General features: G+C 39.5%; 1 protein-coding gene across 2 annotated transcripts in view; it reads right to left on the bottom strand.

Annotated features, from left to right (window-relative positions):
- Positions 1-25,333, bottom strand: part of MSRA (methionine sulfoxide reductase A) — a 443,442-nt gene extending 418,109 nt beyond the window's left edge. The window contains exon 1 of one of the 2 annotated variants that reach the window (XM_044912851.1): positions 24,999-25,333. In XM_044912851.1, the coding sequence (XP_044768786.1) occupies positions 24,999-25,134 (136 nt within the window). In that variant the 5' untranslated portion in view covers positions 25,135-25,333. The remainder of the gene's footprint in view (positions 1-24,998) is intronic. The other variant, XM_021698928.1, reaches the window with a different exon arrangement.
- Positions 25,334-26,540: the final 1,207 nt, after the last annotated feature.

Below are 26,540 nucleotides of genomic sequence, written 5' to 3'. Positions count from 1 at the left end.
GGGAAGTTCAGCATCACTGTCCAAACATGAAATGTCTGTGCTTTCCACCAAACCAACTTGTCCCTGTCCAGAGAATGCACTTCTGAATGCTGCCTGTCATAAGGAGGCGGCAGACATCTACCTATGGTCAGTGAAGAGTCCTGTAGAGAGACATTAATAAACAGGCATTCATTTCCCAGGATCCTACACCACAGCATAAATGAGTTTCCATACCTTGGTATTAAGTCAAGAGAGGAAAGTGGTACCCTCGGGAGGAAAATATGAATGATATTAAAGGAACGCAGCAAGCTCAATAAATCCAGAGACAAATATTGCTATGTGATCTCTCTAGTAGTTATGCGGGTACTGATAACCTTACAAAAGTTCTTTGTGGAACTTGTTAAATCATAAAATCATCTCGATTCTAGAACATAAAACAATGTCTTTTTTATGTAAACACAACCTTGGGGAAACTGCAGATAACGGCGGATCTTTTTAAGATATTTTCTTCTGTCACACTGGGAGCCATTTCCTTCACTCACCAATATTTTTACATATTTGTAGAAAGACTTCCCTTCCATAAATATTAAACACAAATCGTAATGTAGCAGCTAAGAGCTCAGATCTCCTCTAATAACTATTTGAAAAGTCAGCCATTGGGCTCACACAAGCAGTCATAATCAAATTTCTAAAGACAGATAGTTTGTGCTGGACAGTAAGTTAAAAACAGAGCATCCATTTATTGAAATTCATTAATATTAATATCTATTGACCTGCACCATACTAAAAGGATTTTATTGAACAACTTCCAAACACAATATTACACAGAGTATAAGCTCAATCATTCTTTCATTCATCTAACTAATAATTATTGTGCAATATAAACATGCATAGGCATTGGGGGGGATACAAATAATAAGCCCTCACTAAGCTGAAAATGCAGTTATAGAGAAAACATATGCATATATTAAATTAGATCACTATTATAAAGTTAAACAATTATAAGACAACAATCATGATGTCTTCAAACAATCTGATTACATGCCAAATGAGCAGCAAAGAAAAGAAATAGCTAGAAGCGCATAACAGAGGAGGGTCAAAATGTGCTGGAGAGTAAGAGAAGACAGTACCAAGAGAGGAGGAGGTAAGTGGGTAAAAGGAAGCTCCTCAAAGAGAAGAAAAAGGGATATTACCAGTAAAGGCATGTTCTGGAGAGAGTAGACCAAGCAAGCTAGAAAAAACTGTATATGTAGCGAGATGCAGAACATAGTATCTCTACCAATTAATAATCAATAAGCACAAAACTACCATAAGTTTACCTTTCAGAGATCAAAGGAGCATATTTGCTTATTTCCTAACTTAAGGACTTGGGCCATCGTTTATCTAGCTCATTTCTGCCAAAACAACAAACTTGTCAAAGCCAAAGACTTTAAAACTCCCTCAGAGGGGCACCTGGGTGGCTCAGTCGTTAAGCGTCTGCCTTCAGCTCAGGTCATGATCTCAGGGTCCTGGGATCGAGCCCCACATCGAGCCCCACATCTGGCTCCCTGCTCCGCAGGAAGCCTGCTTCTTCCTCTCCCACTTCCCCTGCTTGTGTTCCTGCTCTTGTTATCTCTCTCTCTCTGTCAAATAAATAAATAAAATCTAAAAAAAAAAAAAACTCCCTCAGAACAACAAAATACAATAAATATGTAACTACAGTATAGTCATCAACTTTAGAATGCTACACTCTACCGGACCCTTTAAAGGTCACTGAAGTCATGCATCTTGCCATCATGTAAACATTCTAAAATATAATGCAGACTACAGTAAAAGTCAGGGAAACGGGGCAGGAAAGGTCAGGCTGTGAAGTAAGTGCAATTCAAGTAATTTGTTCAGGTTGATGATCAAGGTAAGAAGTTAACAGCAGTTATCAAGCTAAGAACTACACAAAATACTACTGCTGACAGAAATACAGACTTGTTAGAGTAGGAAGGGCTTTGGAAGTCAACTAGATCTACACACAACCATACTCTGTTTTCTTTTGAGCTGGGCACTGGCCAGTGACTCGGGGTCTAGGTCTCAGTTAACTGAAGAGGCACATGTGGAGCAATTAAGTTTGCAACCATCAGGATGCCTGGCTGGCTCAATCGGTTGTGTCTGCCTTCGGCTAAGATCATGATACCAAGGTCCTGGGATCAAGTCCCAACTTGGGCTCCTTGCTCAGCAACGTGTCTGCTTCTCCCTCTGCCTGCCACTTCCCCTGCTTGTGCTATCTCTCTCTAATAAATAAATAAAATCTTTATTTAAAAAAAAGTTTGCAACCATCTTATGATATCAAGAGATAGGAGTAACTCTGACAGGAAAAAAAAAAAGGCAAACCAAAAGAAAGACTTCATGAAACTACAGCAGGAGTCAGAAAACCTTTTCTATAAAAGGTCAAAGAAAAAATGTTCTAGGCTCTGAGGGTCATACGATCTCTGTCACAACCACTCAGTTCTGGTATTATATTACATAAGCCAACATGGACAATAGATGAATCAGTAAGTGTGCCTGTGTCCCAATAAAACTTTATTTATAAAAACAGGTGGTGGGGGCGCCTGGGTGGCTCAGTTGGTTAAGCGACTGCCTTCGGCTCAGGTCATGATCCTGGAGTCCCGGGATCGAGTCCCGCGTCGGGCTCCCTCCTCGGCGGGGAGTCTGCTTCTCCCTCTCCCACTCCCCCTGCTTGTGTTCCCTCTCTCGCTGTGTCTTTCTCTGTCAAGTGAATAAATAAAATCTTTAAAAAAAAAAAAAAAAAAAAAAAAAAAAAAACAGGTGGTGGAAGACCTGCTCGTGATAACACTCTCAGCAAATTAGGAAAAGAGGGGAATTATCTCAACTCAATAAAGAACATCTGCAAAAAACCTACACACACTTAACATCACACTTAACCGTGAAAGACTGAAGGCTTTTCTCCTGAGATTTGGAACAAGATAAAGATGTCCACTCTCACCACTCTTATTTGACATAGTACTTGAAGATCTAGTCACTGCAATAAGTCAAGAAAAGGAAATAAATGGCATACAGATTAAAACTGTCTCTATTTCCAGGTGACATGGTTGTCTATGTAGAAAATCCTAAGTAATATGTACACACACACCTCCTAGAACTAGTAAGTGGGTTCAACAAGGTTAGGAAATACAAGATGAACACACAAAAATCAAGTGTATTTCTATATACTAACAGTGAACATACGGACACCAAAATCAAAGACATAATACAATTTACAATCACTCCAAAAAAAATTTAAAAACCTGAAAAACTTAATTATAAACTTAACAAATATGCACAAGATCTATACACTAAAAACTATAAAACACTTATAAAAGAAATCAAAGAAAACCTAAATAAATGCTCATAGATTGAAAAACTTAACACAGTAAAGACAATAATTCTCCCCAAATTGTTTTATAATTTTAGTACAAGTCCTATCAAATCCTACCAAGATTTTTCTGTAAACATAGATGAGTTTATTCTGTGTGTGGGGGTTTATTCTTTTTTATTGTAGTAAAATACATATAATATAAAATTTGCTATCTTGGCCATTTTTAAGTGTGTGGTTCAATAGTATTAAATACATTCATTCACACACTCTGCAACCATCACCACCACCCATCCCTACAACTCTTTTCACCTTATAAAACTGAAACTCTATACCCATTAAACACCAACTCCCCATTCTCTCCTCCCCACAATGCCTCTGGCAACCACCATTCTGCTTTCTTGCTTTATGATTCTGATGACTCTAAGTCCCTATATCATACAGTATTATAGACAAGTTTATTCTAAAATTTATATGGAAAGGCAAAGGCCTCAGAACAGCTAAAAACAATCTTGAAAAAAAAAGAATAAAGTGGGAGGGGTGACTCTGCCCAATATTAAGGCCTACTATAAAGCTACAGTAACCAAGATAGTGTGGCAGAGAGATGGACACATAGATCAATAGAATCCCAAAATAAGAACCCAGAAGCAGACCCACACAAATGTGTTCAATTGATTTATGACAAAGGTGCAGAAGCAATTCAATGGAGGAAGGATTTCAACAAATGGGTGCTTTAGCAATTGGATATCCATAGGCTTAAAAAAAATGAACTTCAAACTAAATCTCAAACTTTAAACACTTAACTCAAAATGGATCGTGGACTTAAATGTAAAATGTAAAAATATAAAACTTTTAGGAAAAAAAATAGAAATCTTTGGGATCAAGGCTAGGCAAAAAATTCTTAGAATCCATGAAAGAAAAAATGATAAATTGGAACTCACCAATATTGAAAACTTTCACTCTGCAAAAGATCCTATTACAAAGATTTAAAAAAAAAAAAAAAAACTACAGTCAAGGAGAAAATTATTTCCAAGCCATATATCTGACAAAGAACTAATATTCAGAACATAAAAAGAACTCACAAAACTGAGCAGTAAAAAAACAAATAATTCAATTAGAAATGTCTAACATCTTACCAAAGACATTTCATTGAAGAGGATATATAAATGATATGAAAGCACATCAAGATATGTTCAATATCATTAACCATTAGGGAAACAAAATTCAAGCCATGATGAGATTATCACTACACACCTATCAGAACGGCTAAAAATTAATAGTGACAACATCCAATGCTGGAAAGGATGCAAAGACTGAATCGTTCATACATTGCTTGGTGGGGACATAAAAACGGGATGACTCTGTAAACACTCTGGCACTTTCTTATAAAACTAAACATGCAACTACCATATGACCCAGCAATTACCCAGCAATTACACTCTTGGGCATTTATCCCAGAGAATGTAAACTATGTTCACATAAAAACCTGCACACAAATTCATAGCAGATTTATTCATAACAGTCAAAAATTGGGAAGAATCCAGATGTCTTTCAATGGGTGAATGGTAAAACAAAGTGTGGTATAGACATACCAAGGAATACTACTCTGCAATAAAAGGGAACAAAGAATGAACGTATATAACACTTTCAATGACTCTCCAGGGAATTGGTGATGGAGAAAAGCCAATCCCCAAAAGGTTACATGCTGTATGATTCCATTTATATAACATTAATGATGTGACAAAATTACAGAAATGGAGAACAGATGAGTGGTTGCCAGGTGTTAGGGAAGGGCTGGCAGTGGGGAAGGGGGGGTGTGGCTATATATACACAGCACAGGGGTCCTTGTGCTGACAGAACTGTTCAGTACACTGACTCGACCGCTATCTATAACCTGGTTGTGATGTACAGTAGATTTGCAAGATGTTACCACTGGGGAAACTGGGTGAAGAGTGTTATTTTTTACTACTGTGTGTGAATCTACAATTGTCTCAAAATAAGAAATTTAGTTTAAAAAATTCTGAACAGACTAGGGGCTTCCAGCAATTCCTGGCAGGTTGAAAGGTGCGGTTGAGATGAGCAAGAGGAAAGGATAGACCAAGACATGGGTGTAGCAGCAGAAGCTCTGTGACTACACGTGGGGGCACCCTGGAGTGGAACAGCTGGTGATGGTTTGGGAGAACCGTGGAAGGAGGAGCAGTTTGTCCTGTGAATCCCTGTGCCCCCCTTCTTCCCTTCTCCACACAGTGTTTAGGTCAGTATTTATGATGGAGAAACAGGGAAGGGCCGCAGGTAAATGATGATATCCAGGACAAACTGGGGACCAGACAAGCTCTGGAGGCCGGCTGCTGTCAGCTCTGACAGTCCCCTATTCCCACTGCAAACAGTAAGGAGCACAAGCACCCACAGCTGCTCAGCCCCTCTTCCAGGACTGGCTGCCCCAAGCTGAGATCAGGGAGAGTCTAGAAAAGAGGAGCTCACAGTCAGGAACAACTAGAAATAGGAAGACTGCCAACTGGGAGAAAGACCAGAACAAGGAGCCTTTACAGCTTGGAGGGTTTCAGAACTAAACGTTAGAAGAAGAGTGACCTAATACCTTTATAGACATAAAAGATGGCATTACATCCATGAAACAAATGGATCTTGATTTTTATAAAACAGACTCAAGAGGAGATCTGAAAAATGAAGAAATGTAATTGTTGCCATTAAGAACTTCATAGAACGGCTCCGTAGCAGAATGAAAAAAAACAGCAAAATTAGTCAGCTAGGAGATCAAGGCTAAAGAATTCTTCCAGAATATAAGATGAAAAGATAGAAAGTTTAAAAGAAGGGGCACCTGGGTGGCTCAGTCGGTTAAGCGTCTGCCTTCCGCTCAGGTCATGATCCCGGGGTCCTGGGATCGAGCCCCGCATCGGGCTCCCTGCTCGGCGGGAAGCCTGCTTCTCCCTCTCTCACTCCCCCCGCTTGTGTTCCCTCTCTCGCTGTGTCTCTCTCTGTCAAATAAATAAAAAAATCTTAAAAAAAAAAAAAAGAAAGAAAATCACAGAGAACAGCTCTAGATTTACCAATATCTAACAAATCGAAGTTTATAAAGGAGAAATAGAGATAATTCAGAGGAGCCAATGTTTAAAGAAATAACATCTAAGAATTTCTTAGAACTAAAAAAAAAAAAAAAAGACATAGGCTTCAGAATGAAAGGGTTACCATGTGCTAAGCTGTATAATAATGCAGAAAATTTCTAGAACCTCAAAATACTATCCCAAAAGAATCCCAAAAGTTATCAGAAAACAATCATTATTAACAAACATTATTAACAATCAAGAATCTGATCTAAAGCAGACTTCTCATCAACCTCTCTGGAAACAAGAACTTCTGAAAAACAAAAGTTTTTTGAAAAACAAAACAAAACAGGACTTTGAATGGAGATTCCTGTACCTAGCCAAATTAGTATTCAAATGTGAAGGTGAAATAAAGGCATTTTTCAGATATAAAAACTCTCAGAAAGTTTACCACCCTAGATCCTCTCTTAAAGAGACTACTACAACTACATTTCACAAAAAAGTGCTATAAAGTATGAAAAACAATAACAAGCAAATTTTGTTATTATCTTCTTTATGATACTTTATTTGTATTATATTTATGTCTTTTACTAATTGGCCACTTTTTACATCAATGGATGTTTCTGTTGAAAAGTTATTCACAATAATCAAATTTGCCATTCATAGGAGTTTAGGGAGGAAGACAGACTGGAGAGAAATAAAATTGTGACAACAGATTTAAAATACTGAAGGATTCCTAGATTACGGTTGGTTTCCTTTGATCCGCAGATAGCAAATATACAAATGTCAGTTGGAACACATTCTATATAGACAGTACGTAGGGTTGCCATTAGTTTTTCCAGGCAATTGGTTCATTCACTCATTTATTCACTCAACACTTATTATTCATCTAGAATTCACAAAACTCTTCCCTAGGCCTTGAGAGGAACACAAGGATGAACCAAACCTAGATTCAGCTCCTAACGCGTTCACAATTCGTGGCAGTGATAGACATGAGCACAAGTAATTACGATGCAAAATACAAGTGTTATGAGAAGATATAAATAAAACACAAAATTGCAGGGATAGTAATGATTAATTTTGAGCTCAAGAATCATGTAAAATTGGTTCGTATGCTAAGTAAACTTCAACAATCCCCAATGAAATGACTTCTCTGCTGTCAAGTTAAGTATACTATATTATCAATGATTTCTGATCAGCAGTAAGGGAGACCAAATGCTGCAAAATGTTACACCCATAGAATTTCACAACAATCCAGCAACTTTGGTGCTTGTTCATACTAACAGTGAGGATTATTCAGATAATATGGGGGTTTTGTCATTGTTTTGGTTAGATTGTTACATCACTCTTGTTACAGTTACATTTTGCCATAATGAGCTAGATTAAATACGGTACAACTTAAAATTCATCAGATTTAAGAGTCTTTTATCATCTTAAATTAAAAGATAAATTAGAATGTGCCCTTAATGCAGCACTGTTATTAAAAAAACAAAAATGGGCTGCAGGCCAAATGTGGCCCACAGGCCTATTTTGCCAACCTCTGGTTTATAGCAAAGGTGCTAGAACTTTTTAGTCCAGTTCATCAAATGTAAGTGGGTCAAATAGACCTTTAAGTTCTCAGAACAAACAACAGCATAACTTGGCTGCCAAGCTGTATCTAGAAACCAATCCAAATGTACTGGCAAGCATCAAAGATTCATAGGATGTTTATACTTCATGGATAAGATGCTTACCATCTGCCTACTTGAACCTCTGATTTCCCCCCAAAAGTATACATCATCCCAGAAGATACATTCTTTTCATTTTCCATTCTGATCCGAACTCTTTACTTAGAATGACTTCAAGGCACTGCATAACCTAACATAAACTTTATCTCTTTGGCTAGACTTTACAAGGAAGGTATTCATAAGCTTTACCATGATATACCACATACCATGATTACTAAATATGTCTATAGTACCAGTGGAGCCAAACACTTCATAACTGATACAGAGGTTGCCTTTGTTTTGTTTTGTTCTAATAAACTATAGTACATAAATATCATGGGATATTGTGCAGCCATTAAAAACTGCATATAAATTTTTAGCAAACTAGGGATAGAGGGGAACCTCCTCCACCTGATGAAAGAATATGTACCAAAAAACCTACAGCTAACATGGTAATTAATGATGAGAAACTAGGTGTTTTTCCACTAAAATCAGAACAAGGCAAGGACGTCCCCTCTCACTACTCCTATTCAACATCATACTAGAAGTACTAGCTAATGCAATAAGAAAAGGAAAACCTGGGATACAGATTGGGAAAAAAGAAATAAAACTGTCTTTGTTCACAGATGACATGACTATCTGTGTAGAAAATCCCAAAGAATCAACAAACAAACTCCTAGAACTGCTAAGTGATTACAGGAAGGTTACAGGATACAAGGTTAATATACAAAAGTTAACTGTTTTCTCACATGCCAGTGATGACCAACTGGAATTTGAAATGTAAAAAAAAACAAACAAACGAAAAGCAAAAAAACGTTTACATTAGCGCCAAAAGAAAGTAAATACTGAGGTATAAATCTAACCAAATATGTACAAGATCTAGATGAGGAAAACTATAAAATTCTGATGAAAGGAATTAAAGAAAAATCTAAATAAGTGGAGAGTTATAAAATGGACATGGGTAAGAAGACTCAGTATCGTCAAGTTGTTAGGTCTTCCCAAGTTGATCTATAGATTCAATACGATCCCAATCAAAATCCCATTAGGTTATTTTGTGGATATTGACAAACTGATCCTAAAATTTATATGCAGAGGGGAGGAAAAAAGGCCAGAGTTGCCAATGCAATTGAAGAACAAAGCTAGAGGAATGAAACTACCCAACTTCAAGACGTACCATAAAGCTACCATAGGGAAGACAGTGTGGTATCGGTAAGAGAATAGACAAATGAACCAATGGAAATGAATAGAGAGCCCAGAAATAGACACACACAAACACGGCAAACTAAACTCTGACAAAGGAGCAAAGGCGGTACAATGGAGCAAAAGCAGTCTTTTTAACAAATGGAGCTGAAACAACTGGACATTCACATGCAAAAAGAAAAAAAAAAAGTTATTCTAGACCCAGATCTTACATCTTTCACAAAAACTCGCTCAAAATTTAAAATGCAAACCTATAAAACTTCTACAAAGTAACACAGGAGAAAATTTAGGGGACCTTAGGTGTGGCAATGATTTTTTAGATACTACACCAAAGTGCAATCCATGGAAGAAAAAAATTGGTAAGTTGGACTTCATTAAAATTTAAAATGTCTGCTCTACAAAAGACACTGTCAAAAGCATAAGAAAACAAGCCACAGACTGGGAGGAAATATTTGCAAAAGGCATCTGATAAAGGACTGCTATCCCAAATATAGGAATAACTCTTAAAACTCAACAATAAGAAAACAATCCAATTTAAAAATAAACAAAAGACAAGAATAGACACTTCACCAAGGAAGATATACAAATGGTAAATAAGCATATGAAAAGATGTTCATCACCATATGTCATTAGGGAATTTCAAAATAAACCAGTAAGATAGCACTATATACCTACTAAAATGGCTAAAATCCAAAACACTGATAACACCAAATGCTGACAAGGATGTAAAGCAACAGGAACTCCCACTCATTGGTGGTCAGAATGCAAAATGGTATAACCACTTTGGAACATAGTTTGGCAGTTTCTTATAAAATGAAACATACTCATACCACATGATCCAATAATCATGCTTCTTGGTATCTAGCCAGAGAAGTTAAAAACATGTCCACACAAAACTTGTACAAGAATGTTTATAGTAGCTTTATTCATAATTACTGAAACTTGAAAACAACCAAGATATTCTTTAGTAGGTGAATGGCTAAACAAACTATGGTACACTCATACAATGGAATATTATTCAGCACTGAAATGAGCTATCAAGATATGGAGGAACCCTCAATGCGTACTGCTAAGTGAAAGAAGCCAATTTGAAAAGGATACGTACTCTGTGATTCCACATGTATGACATTTTTGGAAAAGCAAAACTATGAAGGCAGTAAAAAGGTAAGTGGTTGCCAGGGGTTCAGCAGGAAGAGATAAACAGGCAGATAAATAGGCAGAACACGGGACTTTTAGAGCAGACTGTTTTGTATGATACTCTAATGGTTGGATACATGTCACTATAGATTTGTCAAGACACAGAGAATATACAAAATAAAAAATGAACCCTAATGTAAAGTATGGACTTTGGCTAATAATAGTGTGTCAATATTGGCTCATCGATTGCAACAAATCTACCACGCTAATGCTAAATGTTAACAATAGGAGAAACGTGGGGTGGGGGAGTGTGTATATATGGGAATCCTCCACACTTCCCACTCAGTTTTTCTACAAATCTAAAACTGCTCAAATAAATAAAGTCCATTAATTTTTTTAAAAAGAATATTTTAAGATAATGCCAGCTATTTGGAGGTATTTCCACAGTGTACTAGTAAGTAAGAAGAGTGAGATGCAGACAATACATACTGATCCATTTTTATAATACACCAACAAGGTTTTGGACGCTGGTTACTTGGGAAGTTGGGAGAAGAGAATGAGAATAATTAAAAACTTACTGACAAATCCAACTTTGAGCACAAACATAAATAAAAATCTGAGATTTAAGTAATAAAGGCCCTGAGGCAAGGAGAAGTCATCTCAGCACAGACTGGCTGGCCTCACGACCAGCCCATTCTGGAGCAGCAGGAAGTGCCCAGTCCCAGATTCACTGGGTAGACAAACTAGAGACTCAGGGCAGAGACCGCTTGTTTCCTTTCTAATTAGTGTAATGTGACCATTTGGAGATAACTGTAGGAGAATCCTCATTTTTAAAATTATATCAATTTTGTCAAGCATCCTGCAAGTTCCAAAGCAAACATATCCATAAAACGAAGCCTAAACCTCAACTCTTTAACAGATCTCCTTATCCTGAGAAAGAAAAAACTGTCAGGTTTTTCATGAACCAAAATAGTTCGGTCCTAAGTTCCAGCATTATACTAATAGAAATCTCTTGGTTCCTATCTTGCCCCTGGAAATTCATATTCAAATTTATACAGCTTATTCCTTAAATCGGGTGTGCTACCCCGAAATGACTGCAGCAAAGGGCGACATAATCTTATTCGCCCAACTCCTAATTTTCATCAGAAAATAATTATTCCCTTCTATTCCACTTAACAAAATAAATCCACAGAGCTTCACAGGATGAACATAATCCTGCAGAAGAAAAAAAAATGTTTTTTCAGTTTCTTAAAATAAAAAGTTATCTGCAAGGGGCTCCTCAAACCTTTTTTACATTCAGAGGCAGTTGGGTGCAGTTTCTACTCTTGGAGGTATGCGGTCTCCCAGCAACCTGCCTCCGGTTGTCAGGGAGAGCCCCCACCTGAGCTCGGGCTGTTATCAGGCCTGCTGCAGTCCTCGGTGGGGGGAGCGGGGAGCTCTGTGCGGTGCTTCTTCAAGCCAGTGCACACATCTCGGTGTGTGAGGAATGCTAAGTGGTTAGCCAGGAACTCTGGGGACCAGCAGGAGTTGCTGCAGAAGGCTGACTGCTGGATGACGTAGCGCTCTATGAACTGGCTCTTAGGAAGAGATAAGGAAATAGAGGTTTTCAGCAATGCAGTGTTTTCTCCGGGGCTCTATTTGACAGCTGGCTACTCCATTCTGCAAACTCTAACATGGTTTTCTTTTCATCTGCTAACTATGATACATTCAGGATTTTTTACTTTAGCTTTCATTTTCTCCAGCTGGAAAGCTATGAATTCCCTCACAGTATTTCATTTTCATGACTCTTGCCTTTTGGGTAAAATCTGTTAAAATATCAATTTTTTTTTAGTTGGCCAAAGAATAAGTTTTGGTCTCATGTGAACAATGCTTTTTAATTTTTCACACTGCATTTGACCTAAGCAAAACATAAATTACCTAACAGCAAACTACAAATAAAAATAATCAAAGGTAAAATATGAAAAAGTTACAGAAGATTCAACACTAGTGTTATTACTTTGCCATGGTAACATTTTCAAAAGAATTTATTTTCTATACATGCTCTGGGAAGACATTCAATGTTTCTCAATTTTATCCTTCATTTTTTAAAAATGTAATGATAATATATTCATTGGAACATATTGTAACTCTGCATTTTTTCCACTTCCACTATTACCAGTCTTTCTTATATTATAATGCAAATTTAATACACTTACTCAACAACAAGCTAGTGGATCAGAAATATACCCTGCTGAGAAACACTGTAGATTTGCTCACACAAAATCATACTAAAGCCCTATAGAACTATAAGGAACCATGTCTCTCTTTATAAAGGACAATAACCTTATTTGACCTTTAGTAAGAGACGCAGCTTACAGAAGAGATCCCAGCTAACCCAGAGGATATGGCGGTCTTGGGTCAAGGTAAAATCAAGCATCTGGCATTGTTAAAAAAAATAAAACAAGACATTTGGCTCAAAATAGAGTCACTTATGCAAAGCCCTACATCACCAAACCAAGACAACTTAGTTACAGTTTTGGCTCTTGCAGAAATGAAATCCTAAACCAGTCAAACAGGAACTGCCTAGTTAAGCAGTCTGCCATTGCCTGGGGGGACATATCATTGTAATAACCAACCTGCTTTTTTTTATCTAATCTAACTTCCTTGTTCCCATTCCCTTCTGCCAATAAAAAGTCCTTCATGTTTGTACAAGCTCCTTGGAGCTCTTTTCTGTCTGCTAGATTGGATGCTGCCCAATTCGAGTCAACTTTGGCTCAAATAAACTCTTAAAAAATGTAATATGCCTCAGTTTATCTTTTAACAGGATCATGAGTCAAAGTGGTCAAGTATCTCACCAAATAGGAAGAGCACTTTGATAGGACATCCAGGAGAAAGATACCAGAAAACCAAGCAGCAGCCTAGTGCTTGTAACCCAGGAACTGTGCCAATGCCAGCAGGGCATCATAACCAGACTAAGAGCTCAGGAACCACCGGGGAGAAGAATAGCAATCACTGAGCTCCAAATAGACTAAAGGAACTCAACTTTCCCCTCCCTGAGACACAGTGGAACGAAAATACAAAATGAGGCCCCAGAGCTATAGTTCCACAACAAACTCTTAAGAGCAATCAAAATTGAAACCACCCCCAAAAGGAGCATGGAAGGGAAAGAATTGAGTTGAGCCTTGAAAGACCCAGGAAGATTTAGACGGGCTGTGAGGAAGAAAGCAAATGTCCTAGAAGGAAGGAACTAAGAGCAGAGCCAGCTGGGGGGTGGGGCGGCCAGTGGTGTAGAGACCAGGAACACTGAAGTTAGCAAGGCAGAGGAAGTTTCTAACTCCAGGATGAAGAGTGTCATCATGTTAGCTAGGATGCAAACAGAAGTTACTCAAATCAGAGTGCTGCAAGCTCTCGGTAGAAGGGAGGAGAGGGAAAGGACAAAAGCAGGGAAGGAATGAGTTCTGTTTTTGAAAACCAGCAGTTCCCGCCAAGGAGATGTCTAGCTAGGTAGGTATTGGCCTGATAGCCCCATGCGTGAGTCAGCTTGAGTGGGTTGGGAGCTGAGGACCTGTGCAGAAGCCCCCAAGTTGTCCTGAAGGTACCTTTAGCTCATTATAATACTAAGATCTCCTCCTACGGGTGGGGCTTCCTGCCATTTTTTGAGCAATGTATGCACTAGCAGGTTGACAGGCTAGGCATGAGCAATTGAACCAAAGTGCCTAATAACAGATTAGGCATAAGTTCCTTAATGTATATGCAAGCTCTCTGCCCCCACCCCCAATACACTGAATAAAAGCTTCTTGTGCTAACCCCATGGGAAGACAGTGCTTTGAGAGCTATCTCCCTGTCTCCTTACTTACAGTAAGTAATAAAAAGTTCTTTGCTAGAGGGGAGGGGGGTGGGAGGATGGGTTAGCCTGGTGATGGGTATTAAAGAGGGCATGTTCTGCATGGAGCACTGGGTGTTATATGCAAACAATGAATCATGGAACACTATATCAAAAACTAATGATGTAATGTATGGTGATGAACATAATAAAAAAAATTGCAAAAAAAAAGTTCTTTGCCTTCAACACTTCTTTGGGTTGTGTTCAATTTGATGCACCCAAGTGATGTACCCTTGAGTTCAGTTACAATCACACCGGTCACATACAGTCACCATTATTTCCCAAGCAGTGATACTATGAAATTTGAGATTAAACAGATGTCTGATAGCAGCGGTCAGAGCAGACTGAGGAGAATGAAGGCAGAGACCAAGGAAAGTGTAATGGTTATTTTATGTTTCAACTTGACTGGGCTAAGGGATGCCCAGATGGCTGGTAAAACCTTATTCCTGGGTGTGCCTGTGAAGGTGCTTCTGGATGAGATTAGCATTGGAATGGGTACACTGGGTAAAAAAGATGGCGCCCATCAGTGTGGGGAGGCTTCACCCAATCTGATCAGACTAGAACAAAAAGATGGAGAAAGGGTGAATGTGCTCTCTCTGCTTGAACTGGGGCATCCATCTTCTACTGCCCTCAGACCTTAGGACTTGGACTAGGACTTACACTAGTCCAGCCGGCCTTCAGAGCTGGACTAGAACCATGCTATCCTGGGCCTCCAGCTTACATATGGCAAATCTTGGACTTCTCAGCTTCCATGACCATGTAAGCCAATCTCTCGTAATAAATTTCTTTCTATATATCTATATATATCCCACTGATTCTGTTTCTCTGGAGAACCCTGACTAATAGAGAAAACAAGGAACAATCAAGACTTATTGGAGGAGGGACATATTAAATACAGAGGCCAGGTTCAGAAACAAATGCAACTAAGGTTTGGGGGACTTGAGGGTGTAGCAGTACCACTGACAGAAATGGAGAAATTAAAATATGTATCCAATGTTTTGAAGGCAAAATGGTAAGTATGATTTTAGAACTGAGTTTAGGGTTATAGCAGGACAGTCAAATCCTAAACATCTTTAGGAAAATGGAAATGGAAAAGCAGAACTTTTGCAAAATGAGATCTAGATTTCAGGAGCCATCTGCAGGCAAGAGTGATTAGAAAGAAGCTAGCCATCCATGAAAAGAGGGGTAGAAGGAGTAAAGCAGCAATAAAATGAGGGCAGTGAAGGGGGCAATGCCAGCAAATGCCAATTCTGCTTATTCAAAGATAAGACCGTTGTCAGGTACTGCCAACCTCTTACTATCTCTTAGCTTAGATACAAGTTAAAATAAGAAGACACTAAACCATGACAAACCCATGCCCAGCAGAAGTGTGCTGTAACGAAATCTCTGGGAAGCATGGCAGAAACTCAGTTCTGTGAAGCTAAGCCTGGACTGATGCTCTGAACTACAGGAAAGAAAAGCAGCAGCAAGTAAGGAAATTGCCATCGTGTAACAGAGTAGACGGACACTCCATTCCTCAAGTATGGCCAACTCCTCATCACATACATTTCCATTTGGCTGCAGAAATTCTGTCCAGCTGATAAAGTTTTCTGGTATGGAAGGAAAATCCATTAACATTTTGGAAACCAGCAAACAATGGCAATCCCAAGGCCCCAAATCCCTACCCTTCCTGTCTTCTTCAGTGCACTGTTCTCTCCATTATGCATTCTGACATTTATTGACTACCTACCAAGTGCCATTATACATAATATGTGTATGTCTATTATGTGTCCTACTGCTCACGACCTAATATGCTACAGTGATTCCTCAAATATTTATTGTCAGCCTACTGTGTTCCAGGCATAACGAATAAACCAACTCCTGCCCTTAAGTAGTTTGCAGTCTAGTGCTACATTTTCACAAAACATTAGCTACTGGATGCTCTCAGACAAACTGGGAATTTATGATGGAAGAGAGATGAGAGAACAGGATACAGAGGATCCACAACTTTCACACATCATGCATTGACACTCTGAATCCATCTTTTGCACAATTCAGCCTTTCATACTTCACCAGAGTTCAAAGATTTTGGCTGGTGCAAGATGACAGAGCCAGCCAGCTGCCGTGGCATGGTAAGGCGTCCGGCCATCTGCCAAGGCAGCAGGGGTGATGGCTGGCAAGACACTGGGTCTATGAAGGGGCAGACCAAGCCTAGCAAAGAGGTTCCACTCTGGTTCTTGCTGAGGGCGTGGAGGCCACTGGCTCTCTTGGGGCCCATGTCACAGGCTAATGTCTCCTCACCCAACCAGCTTCCCATTTCTCATCTCAACTGTCCTCACTCTCCTCCCTCCCCCAGCTGAAGCAGGGGCTTGCTGTCACCCCTGATCCTGAAGGAAGCACACCAGGGTCCCCCATGGATTGTGCTGAGCAGGATGCCTCTTTCCCAACCACTGCTACAGATTCCTAGCCAAGTCCCTGTTTAGAGATTTAAATGTGAGGGGCTCCTCATCATTCACCATGGCCAACAGAAAAGTTTACTACTGGTGACAAGAGTAATTGAGAAGAAAGTCTGAAATCAGCCCAAATCTATCACTACTAATGAAAAAACGTTTTAGAATATATACCCCAGGGACAAAAGATCAGCTATGTTAGCTTCTCTGTGTCACAATGGTCACACAAAAAGACCACCTTCAACCAGCATTAGTTATACTTTCCCCAATATTCGCAAACCATAACTGAGTGCCTGATGTAGACAGTGTCCTCTGTGAAGTACTACAAACTAAAGGATAAAACAGTATCAACCATAGCCAGCCCCTCCCTTCAAGGAGTGAAAGAGGGCTCCTCCCTCTGGACAGCCATCTTTCAAGGGAGCTCCCCCTCATATGAAGAGATAAGACATAGATTTAACAACCTGGGTAGTAACACAACATCTAAGTAACAATACAAGATCCAAGAGGAGGATTCATGCAACAGTATGTAATTATTTGTCCAGAAGAAAAGAAAGGGATTGGGGCACATGGGTGGCTCAGTCAGTTTAGCATCTGCCTTCAGCTCAGGTCATGATCCCAGGATCCTGGGATCAAGCCCCGCATCGTGATCACCGGGGAGCATGCTTCTCCCTCTCCCTCTCCCTCTCCCCCTGCTTGTGTTCTCTCTCTGTGTCAAATAAATAAAATCTTTAAAAAAGAAAGAAAGAAAAGAAGAGAGGAGACGAGAAAAGAAAAAGAAAAGAAAAGAAGAAAAGAATCACTTAGGTTGGAGAGAAAAGGGATGCATTTATAGGAGAAATGGAATCCAATCAGGGCAAGTTTTGAGGATGAGGTAGGATAAGAATATATGGAAAACAATATTTTACCTAAGCAGGCATTTAATAGACATTTAATGAATGACTAAATGAAAACACTGGCAATGTGGAACCCACCTGGGTAGGATCACATGAGCAACTCCAGAGGCAGAACACAGAAACACATGTTAGCCAGAAGATGGGGTTCTATGGGGCACAGCAGGAAGAAAGGCTGGGAAGGTAAGGATCAGATCATGGGAGGTATGGAATGCCCTTATCCCAGGGACTTCAGGGAAACACTGAGGGTTCTGAAACAGAGGGTAAAATAAAGAGCTTTAGACAAGATGCAAAGAGGAAAAATAATAGTTCTGTGTCCTCCAATTTAGAAATTAATCACACATTGGGGAAAATTTTTCTAAAAGGAAAATTGTTTTCTATCATTTTCTTTTAAAACTCTACGTACATCACTCAAAATAAAAGAAATACACATACTGCCTTCTACATAATAGTGGAAGGAATTTGTCCCCAAAGATCTTTTCTTTGTATAAATGATGCCACCGCAATTGATGCTTCAATAAAAATGAATATTTATGAAATGTAAAATGACTTGGATTAACTTATTCCAATTTCACCCTCTAAATTTAGATTTTTTAAATCACGCCAAAATGTAGATTTTGATTACAAAAGCAAGTTGGGGAAGAAAAAAAGACTTACTTGACAAGAAAAAGAGAGCAAAATTAAAAAAAAGAATAAGAACTTGAAATAGGGATGACAAAAGATGATAGAAAGGTGGTCAATTAAACTAAAAACCACAGAGAGAGATCATCCTCATAGTGGAGTTAACTCAATAATGCAGTCACATTACAAGAATCAAGTTACAAGAAAGCATGAAGGAAAGTCTCCCACTTGTGTGTCCCATCCATCTTCAGCTCACCGCATAGCCCTCTCCCCAGCTATTAGCTTCTTAGCTATCCTTTCAAAGTTTCTTTGTGCACACATCTTATTATTTTCCTCCCTGTTCACACAAAAATTAGCATACCATATTAACACTGTTCTGACCCTGCTTTTTTCACATAACACTGTATCTTGGCAATCTCTCCATACCCATTCATACAGATTTTCCACGTTCTTTTTTACAGCTGCATATTCCATTGTGAGGATGAACCACAATTTATTTAACTAGCCCCCATTGATGGGCATTTGGGTTGTTTCCAATCTTTGGCTACCGCAAACAAAGCTGCAGTGAATAACCTGGTATAGTCATCATTTGGCATGCGTGCAAGTGTATCTGTAGGATAAATTCCCAGAATTGAATTCCTGGGTCAAAAGGTATATGCATTTAAATTTTTTATAGATATTGCCAAATTGCCTTCCATAAGAGTGGAGCCAATTTACACTCTCGCCAGCAATGTACAAGAATGCCTTTTTCCTTAAGGATTTACCAACAGAGTGTACCATCAAAGTTCTGGATTTTTGCCAATCTGAAAAATGAAAAATGGTGTTTGCATCCTCCTCATTATGAGTGAAGTTGAGCACCCCTTTATATGTTTAAGAGCCAATTGTACTTGCTTTTCTATAAACTATCTGTTTATAACCTCTGCCTATTTTTCTAACGGATGTTGGTGTTTTCTTATTAATTTCTAGGAGCTTCTTATATATTAGGGAGAACGGTCCTTCACTTATAAGTTGCAAATATTTACCCCAGTCTGTCTTTTGAATTTGCTTATGGTAATTTTTGCCATGAGAATATTTTTACTTTGATGTGATCTAATTTATCAATTTTTTAAGTCTTCTGATTTTCAAGTCATAGTTGGAAAGGCCTTCCTCATCCCAAGATTATAAAGGAATTCTCCCTTTCTCACTTAAATTGTTTCATTTTCACAAGTAACTAAATGAAAAAACAGTAGAGTAGTTAAGATCACAAACTCTAGAGCCAAATAGCCCACATTCATGTCCCAGCTGCATCACTTACTAGCTATATGACCTTGGATAAGTCACCTAACCCATATGGGCCTCAGTTTCCACATCAACAAATGGGGTTAATAATAATTACCACCCCAGGGGGTTACTGTGAGGATAAATGTCTTAGTAAATGTAAAGTAATTACTAGAGTGCCTGACCTACAGCACACACCCAATAAGCATGAGCTATTATCATCAAATATCTGTTTGGGAACTTATTCTGGTTTATGAGGTAAAGTACAAATCCAACTTTTTCTTTTTCCATATGGCTACCCAGTTGTCCCATAACCATTTATTATTGAATGCTCCATCTTTTCCCCACTGATTTGAGATATCACCTTTATGATATACTACATTTCCATATATATTTAAGAATTTCTGATCTTTCTATTCTATCCCATTGACCTACCTATTCATGGACCAGTATCACATTGTTTAAGTTATTAAGCTTCACTTTTACTATGTGGTAGGACCAGCTGCCCCTCTTTGCTCTTCTTTGACAGTTACTGTATGTAACTCTTCCTGGTTATTTTTCCATATGAATTCTTTTAATTAAAGTGTCTGGTTCTAGAATAAAACAAAAAAATATTAGTACTTTTATTAAAACCATGTTCCTTTAGGGGCGCCTGGATGGCTCAGCCGGTTAAGCGTCTGCCTTCAGCTCAGGTCATGATCCCAGGGTCCTGCGATCAAGCCCCGCATCAGGCTCCTTGCTCAGCCGGAAGCCTGCTTCTCCCTCCCCCACTCCCCTTGCTTGTGTTCCTGCTCTCACTGTGCTCTCTCTGTCAAATAAATAAAATCTTTAAATAAAAATAAATAAATAAATAAAAACATGTTCCTTTATAAATTAACTTATAGGGAGAACTTATGTTTCCTGTTCACTCCTCTTATCCAAGAACCTGGTATGTGTTACCATTTGTGCAAGTCTTCTTTTGTGTCCTTCAGTAGCATTTGAAAGTTTTCTTCACATAGGTCTTGCATATTTCTTGCCAAGTTTATACATAAATTTTATCTTTTTTGGTTGCTGTTATAAATGGGGTGTGTTCTTCCATTATATTTTCTAACAAGTTGTTTGCATAGAGTAAAGCTACTGGTTGTTGTCTAGTAAGTAGATACCTTACTATTAATTCTCTTGTATTCTCCAGGTATATCATCTCCCGATCTGCAAACTAGTGGCAGTTTTACCTTCTCTTTTCCAATTTGTACATCTCTAATTGCCTTCTCCTATCTGACTACATTAGCTATCACTTACAAAACAATGTTAAATAATAACCAATTACCCAGAATAGGCCTAGTCATGCTTTGATCCACTTTAGGCAGCCTTGGAAAAGCTTCACATTAAAGAAGTTTGAAGGTTTGAATCTTATCTTCTTGCAAAGTAGAAATCTAAGCCACAAGTTATAAAAAGATGAAAATTTTCTCAATACCAAAAAAAAATAATAATCCAATTTTAAATCGGACATAAGACATGAACCGACATTTCTCCAAAGAGACATATGAAAAGATGCTCAACATCCCTCATTGTCAGGGAAGTGCAAATCAAAACCACAATGAGATACTACCTCACATCTGTTAGAACGGCTAAAATCAAAAACAAGAAACAACAAGTGTTGATGAAGATGTGAAGTAAAAGGAACCCTCATGTACTGTTGGTGGGAATGCAAAGTGGTGCAGCCACTGTAGAAAACAGTATGGAGATTCCTCAAAAAATTAGAAATAGGGGCACCTGGGTGGCTTAGTTGGTTAAGCATCTGACTCTTGATTTTGGCTCAGGTGATGATCTCAGGGTTGTGAGTAGTAGGAGTGCCCTGTAAAATTGTCTGAACACGATGCTTTGAGAGGAGGCAACTCTTGGATGACTTTATTTCTTCTAGAAAAATCATTCTGTTAAGATTTCCTAAAAAGAACAGGATCTTTCTGGTATCAATTTGGGTCAATTATATTTGCCTAAAAATTATCTATTCCATCCAAGTTTTCAAATTTATTTTCAAAGAGTTAGTATCTTATAATTCTTTAAGTTTTCTACTTCTATTTACTCCCCCCTTTGCAGTTCTTATTTTATGTATTTGTACTTTTTTCCTTTTTTTTTAGATAGTTTATAAATTTTATTGTTACAGATCACTTGTTTTCCAAGGAGCCACCTTTTGGATTACTCATATTGTTCTACTGTTTTTCTATTTATACTTAAAGTTCTTAAAAGAGTACACTCTGAGCAGGTGTTCTACATCTCTTCCTCTTGCCAGGAAAAAAACAACAACAACAACACAGTAATACAGTGAACACTACCTAAGAATATAGGCCCAAGAAAGCAGAGATTAAATATGAGCTGTCAATGTTATCTTGAATGATATCTCCAAATCCCAAACACCTGACCAAAAAAACAGATTAGCCATATTTCCAAAATGCAAAAAAAAAAAAAAAAGGTGCCATACAAAATAAACACTGGGCTTTTACAGTAATTAATTCACTAGAAATAAGATTAGTTCTAACTATAATAAACTTACATTTTAACAACATAGGTTCTCAGTATAAGCCTTCCACCTCCTGCCTATCTCTAGCAATTAACTGCCCACCAATTCAGTTCAACAAGCATGAATTCCACTTTTCCCCCAGTCCCAAAGTTCTCTCAGTATTGCTTTACAGCCAGGCACTGAAACAGAGAGAGACCACCTCCACATATAAGATCAGGCAAATTGCTTGTATGCCCTGCCAGCCAGCCGGTGCTGTCCAGGACCCCCCACTAACTTGAACAGGGTGTGCTTCAAATGAGTCAGTCCAGTTCAAGTTTAGTCGTGACCAGTCACCCAAAATAGGACTATTTATCTTTTCATCCACTACAGGTAGCCTGGGAGAAATTTAACACTACAGAAGTTTGAAGGACTGAATTTACCCTCTTGCAAAGTAGTAATCTACTACTTGGCCACAGTTTATAAAAGGGTGTAAGTTTCCTTATGAATACCAAAAAAAGGTAGGATTAAATCTAAAATGATAACTCTTCACACCTAAAGTATTTGGTAATAGAGCACAAAGACAGAGCCCACTACTAGGCTGAACCAAAGACACTAAACAGGCCTTATCTTCTAAAATCAAAAGGTGATGCTTCTGTCACAGAACTTTTGAAAGTCAGGGTACAATTAACAACAGGCAGAGATAATAAGGAGGAGTGAAGGGCTACTAAACAGATTGGAGGTTGGGACAGAGATGAATTTGACTTTCAAAACAATAATACTTAAGTCCATAACCTTCAAGCTTACAGCCACCAAAACCTACCAAGGAGGTAATACTGCCCATTTCTGGGCCAGTCAGAACCTTCGGCAACCTGTCAAGGGAGGAGTTGTACCAGGAGTGGGGACTGGAAAGGCCACAATCTAAAACTGAAATATTTGGGCAGGAAAGGAGTTAAAACAGCTGAGCAATAGGACATATGCACTGCACATGCATTGTAGGCTTGGCCCTACACCAAAAAAAGCAGTTTACTGGTCCAGATACAGAGATGTATGCATGGCTACATAAAAAGACCGAAGAGCCAAAGAGAAGAGAACCAAACCCTGAGGTTTTCCATTAGAGTTACTAGGTGGATGTGACAAATTAATCATTGGCTCGTTTCTGTCATATTGGTTAATCTTTTACCAAAAATGTCATTTACTTATCAGGTAAGTGATTGAGAAGACTTTGGTTAAGATTAAGCAGAATTAGGGGCACCTGGGTGGCTAAGTCCTTAAGCGTCTGCCTTCGGCTCAGGTCATGATCCCAGGGTCCTGGGATGGAGCCCAGCACTGGGGCTCCCTGCTCAGCGGGAAGCCTGCTTCTCCCTCTCCCACTCCCCCTGCTTCTGTTCCTTCTCTTGCTGTGTCTCTCTTTGTCAAATAAATAAATCAATCTTAAAAAAAAAAAAGATTAAGCAGAACTAAATTTTAGTCAAAGTTGATCTTGCACCAGTTTGCAAATCTGATCAAGATTGTGTTCAAAAAAAAAAAGATTTTTGTGTTCATTTATTGTTTTTTAGATGTCTGGGAGGGCATACCAAAGAGACTGTAGTGTGTAAAGAGGAAGTTTAGTACAAGCTGGGGGTGTCCAGCATTGAAAAAGCACTGCCTTTAAGTATCCATTTATGAATACTGGTTTGTAAAAGAGAATTTATTTTTAAAATGAAGTTTAAAATTCATTCTCTGAATTTGAGTCAAAAATAAAACTTTTAGGGCTGACCATGAGGTGGAGTTGAAGTGAGGGGGGCATAGGAAGCAGAACTGCTAATGCAGATGGAGAAACAAGTTACACAGCGTCAGTTTCCAAACTGCCCCACATTCAAAAAACCTCTATCTTTTCCAGTCTCATACTGATACTAAATACTGTGTATGATATGCACACCCTCACTATGACCTCCTCCTATAATTCAATAATTCTTTAAGGAAAAGAAAAACAGAATTCCCAGGAATTTTTAAATGCAGGCTTTATCTTGGCATCGAGCCATATGTAAAAGACTAATCACCATTTAATCCTCCAACAGCTCTAAAGCAGTGGTTTACAACTATGGAGTGTATTAGAATCACCCAAAGGGTTTGTTTAAAACACTAATTGTAGGGACCACGCTTTAAGAAGCACTGCACCAAGATAATGGCAATGGTCCTTGGTTGGTGGACCTGGGCTGTCTGCGAACCGCTACCAGTCTGCGACAGAAACTGAGGTTTAAGCTTTATGCAAATAACTTTTAGAGTAGTTTAACATTACTGGGCACCCAACCATGTGATCATTTTTCTGGCTTTTTTTTTTTTTTTTACTGTATTTTCCGAAAGTTTTGGTATGCGATTAGAAAATTATTTTTAAGTTTGTAAAGCACAACTTTAAAGCGACACCTCCGACTACTGATAGCGGCAGACCCGCGAGCACGGGGCCAGAGGCAGCGCCTGCCAATTGGGAGAAACCGGGCACTCAGGGAGGATAATGGAAGCCTGAGGGTAATTCTTGCAACCGGTACAGTGGTCTGAGATACAATTTCAAAACTGCAGTTTTCATCGTTCTGTATCATTCCATTGCTTCCAGTGACAACACAACACGGCACCATCGCTGAAAGTGGCCAGTATCCCAGCGGACCGTACACAAGAGAAAGAAAGAGGGAGGCACAGAAGCCGGCACTGAGAGCGCACACACCTGTGAGAAAGAGCGGAAATCGGATCAGCGCTTTTCCTACCCAAAGTTTGGAGCCGCCGGGATATTTGCACTCTAGGTGAGTTATACCAACATACTACATTCCATCAAAGTGCTTCGTGCTGTTTTAGGGGGTGAGAAGCCAAACAAAGAAAAAGCTACGACCCCTCCCCACGCCCCCCGGGTCGGAGCTTCTCCGCGCCTGCGCAGTCCCCAGCCTAACTATCCACCCGAGGCCGGCCCTCGGCTCTCTTCCGGGCGGGCTGAGGACGCGCAGCCACCGGGCGCTGATGCGCATGCGCCACGATGATAACAGTGCCTTCTGCGCGTGCCCGCGTCCTTACCCGTAACGGGGATCGGCTCCTTCCGGCCCGGCAAGGCCCCCTGGGGGCTGACGATCTTAGAGGCGGAGTCGCCCATTCTCGAAACGGGAAAGCGGATGTGGAAGAGCTGGCTAGCCCGCCTGGTAGCTGAGAGCATGGGCGGGCGGCTGGCCGACGGGCCGCCAAACGGAACGGCGCGGTCGAGAGCGGAGCCGCCACTGCGGAGTGGGCAGCTGGCGCCGGGCAGCGGGACCGGCGTGCACTGGGCCGCGCTGCGGGCGGGGGTCCGCTGAGGCCCGCGTGCGCTGCTGGCTGTGGCCACTGCCGCCTCGGAATAGAGGTTACCTAAGGCTCGGGCCAGACCGGCAGTAATTGAGGGCGTGTTCTCGCCCAGGGGTGGGAGGGGAGACGGCGGGGGGGGGTGCCTGGTCCTAGGAGGCACCAGCGAGTCTTTCTGGTTCGGCTTCACTACAGAGTTCCCAGGCAGAGAACAAATGTACTAATTGCGATACGAAAGTACGTGAAGCGGCAGAGGCCAATAATAATAATGCCTAGCCTTTGATTTTAAAGTTCGTACCCTCCTTAAAAACCTTAGCAGTTGTTCAGTGTGCCCAATAAGATATAAGACAACCTACTTTACAGGCAACTAGAATGTATGAGTATTTCCACTGCAGCCATTATAATGATAAATTATCAAAAAGAAGAGTATCCAAAATAAAAACTAAGCACAATTTTCGAAAAGCTCAGAATAGGGAAGATAATTCAAAATAATGTTTTATGTATATATACACTGATAAACCCATTTTGCAGGGTGGAAAATAGAGAATCAAAGCACTAATACCACCATTAGCCCAGTTTATATGCATTTAATGGTGCTGTTGGATCAGTCTTGTTTCTCAAATCGTGGGAGATAACATTTGTTCCTGTGACAAATTTTCAACCCGAAAAATAAGGTGGGTGGGGCCAGATGGGTGACTTGGGAGTTCCATATGTGAAATTTTGGTTTCACACAAATGTTCTGCCGGAATGGGCAAATAGTCTCATGAGGGAAGGAACTTAAGATTAGCACCCATAGAAATGAAGAGTTTGACCGGACCTCCCCCAGGAGTGAGTTGCCCTTTTGTTTTAAGGCGGTCTGGACTGTAATAGGACAGAAGGATGGCTCTACTATATTGTAGAATATGGTCAGACATGTAACATTAATGTTTTTATTTTGTAATTTTAGATTTCCTCTGGGCAATTTGCCTCAGTTTTTACTTTTGATTTATTTGTTTTTGCTGTGAGATTATGCAAAGTAGTTTCTACAGGCCTCTCCTGAAAACACTCCAAGGTGTCCCTTCTACGCTTGGTCACTGCTAAGCGCTTGAAAAAATAAGCTTTTCTGTCAGAGGAAATATTCTGTGTGTGTGTTTTTTTTTAATTATTGCCTTTTGATACATACTGATTTTCTATGTTTAATGGTTAATTGTGTGAAATTAAACAACAGCAACTAAGAACTGAAGAATTTTTCACCTCACTAAGTACTTATATAATATTAAGTGAAAAAGCACAACAGAGCTACAG

This window comes from Neomonachus schauinslandi, chromosome 2 (genome assembly GCF_002201575.2).
Source record: "Neomonachus schauinslandi chromosome 2, ASM220157v2, whole genome shotgun sequence".
Taxonomy (NCBI): Eukaryota; Metazoa; Chordata; class Mammalia; order Carnivora; family Phocidae; genus Neomonachus; species Neomonachus schauinslandi.
The sequence above is the reverse complement of the archived record's forward strand: the minus strand, read 5'-3'. Positions and strand labels throughout refer to the sequence as shown.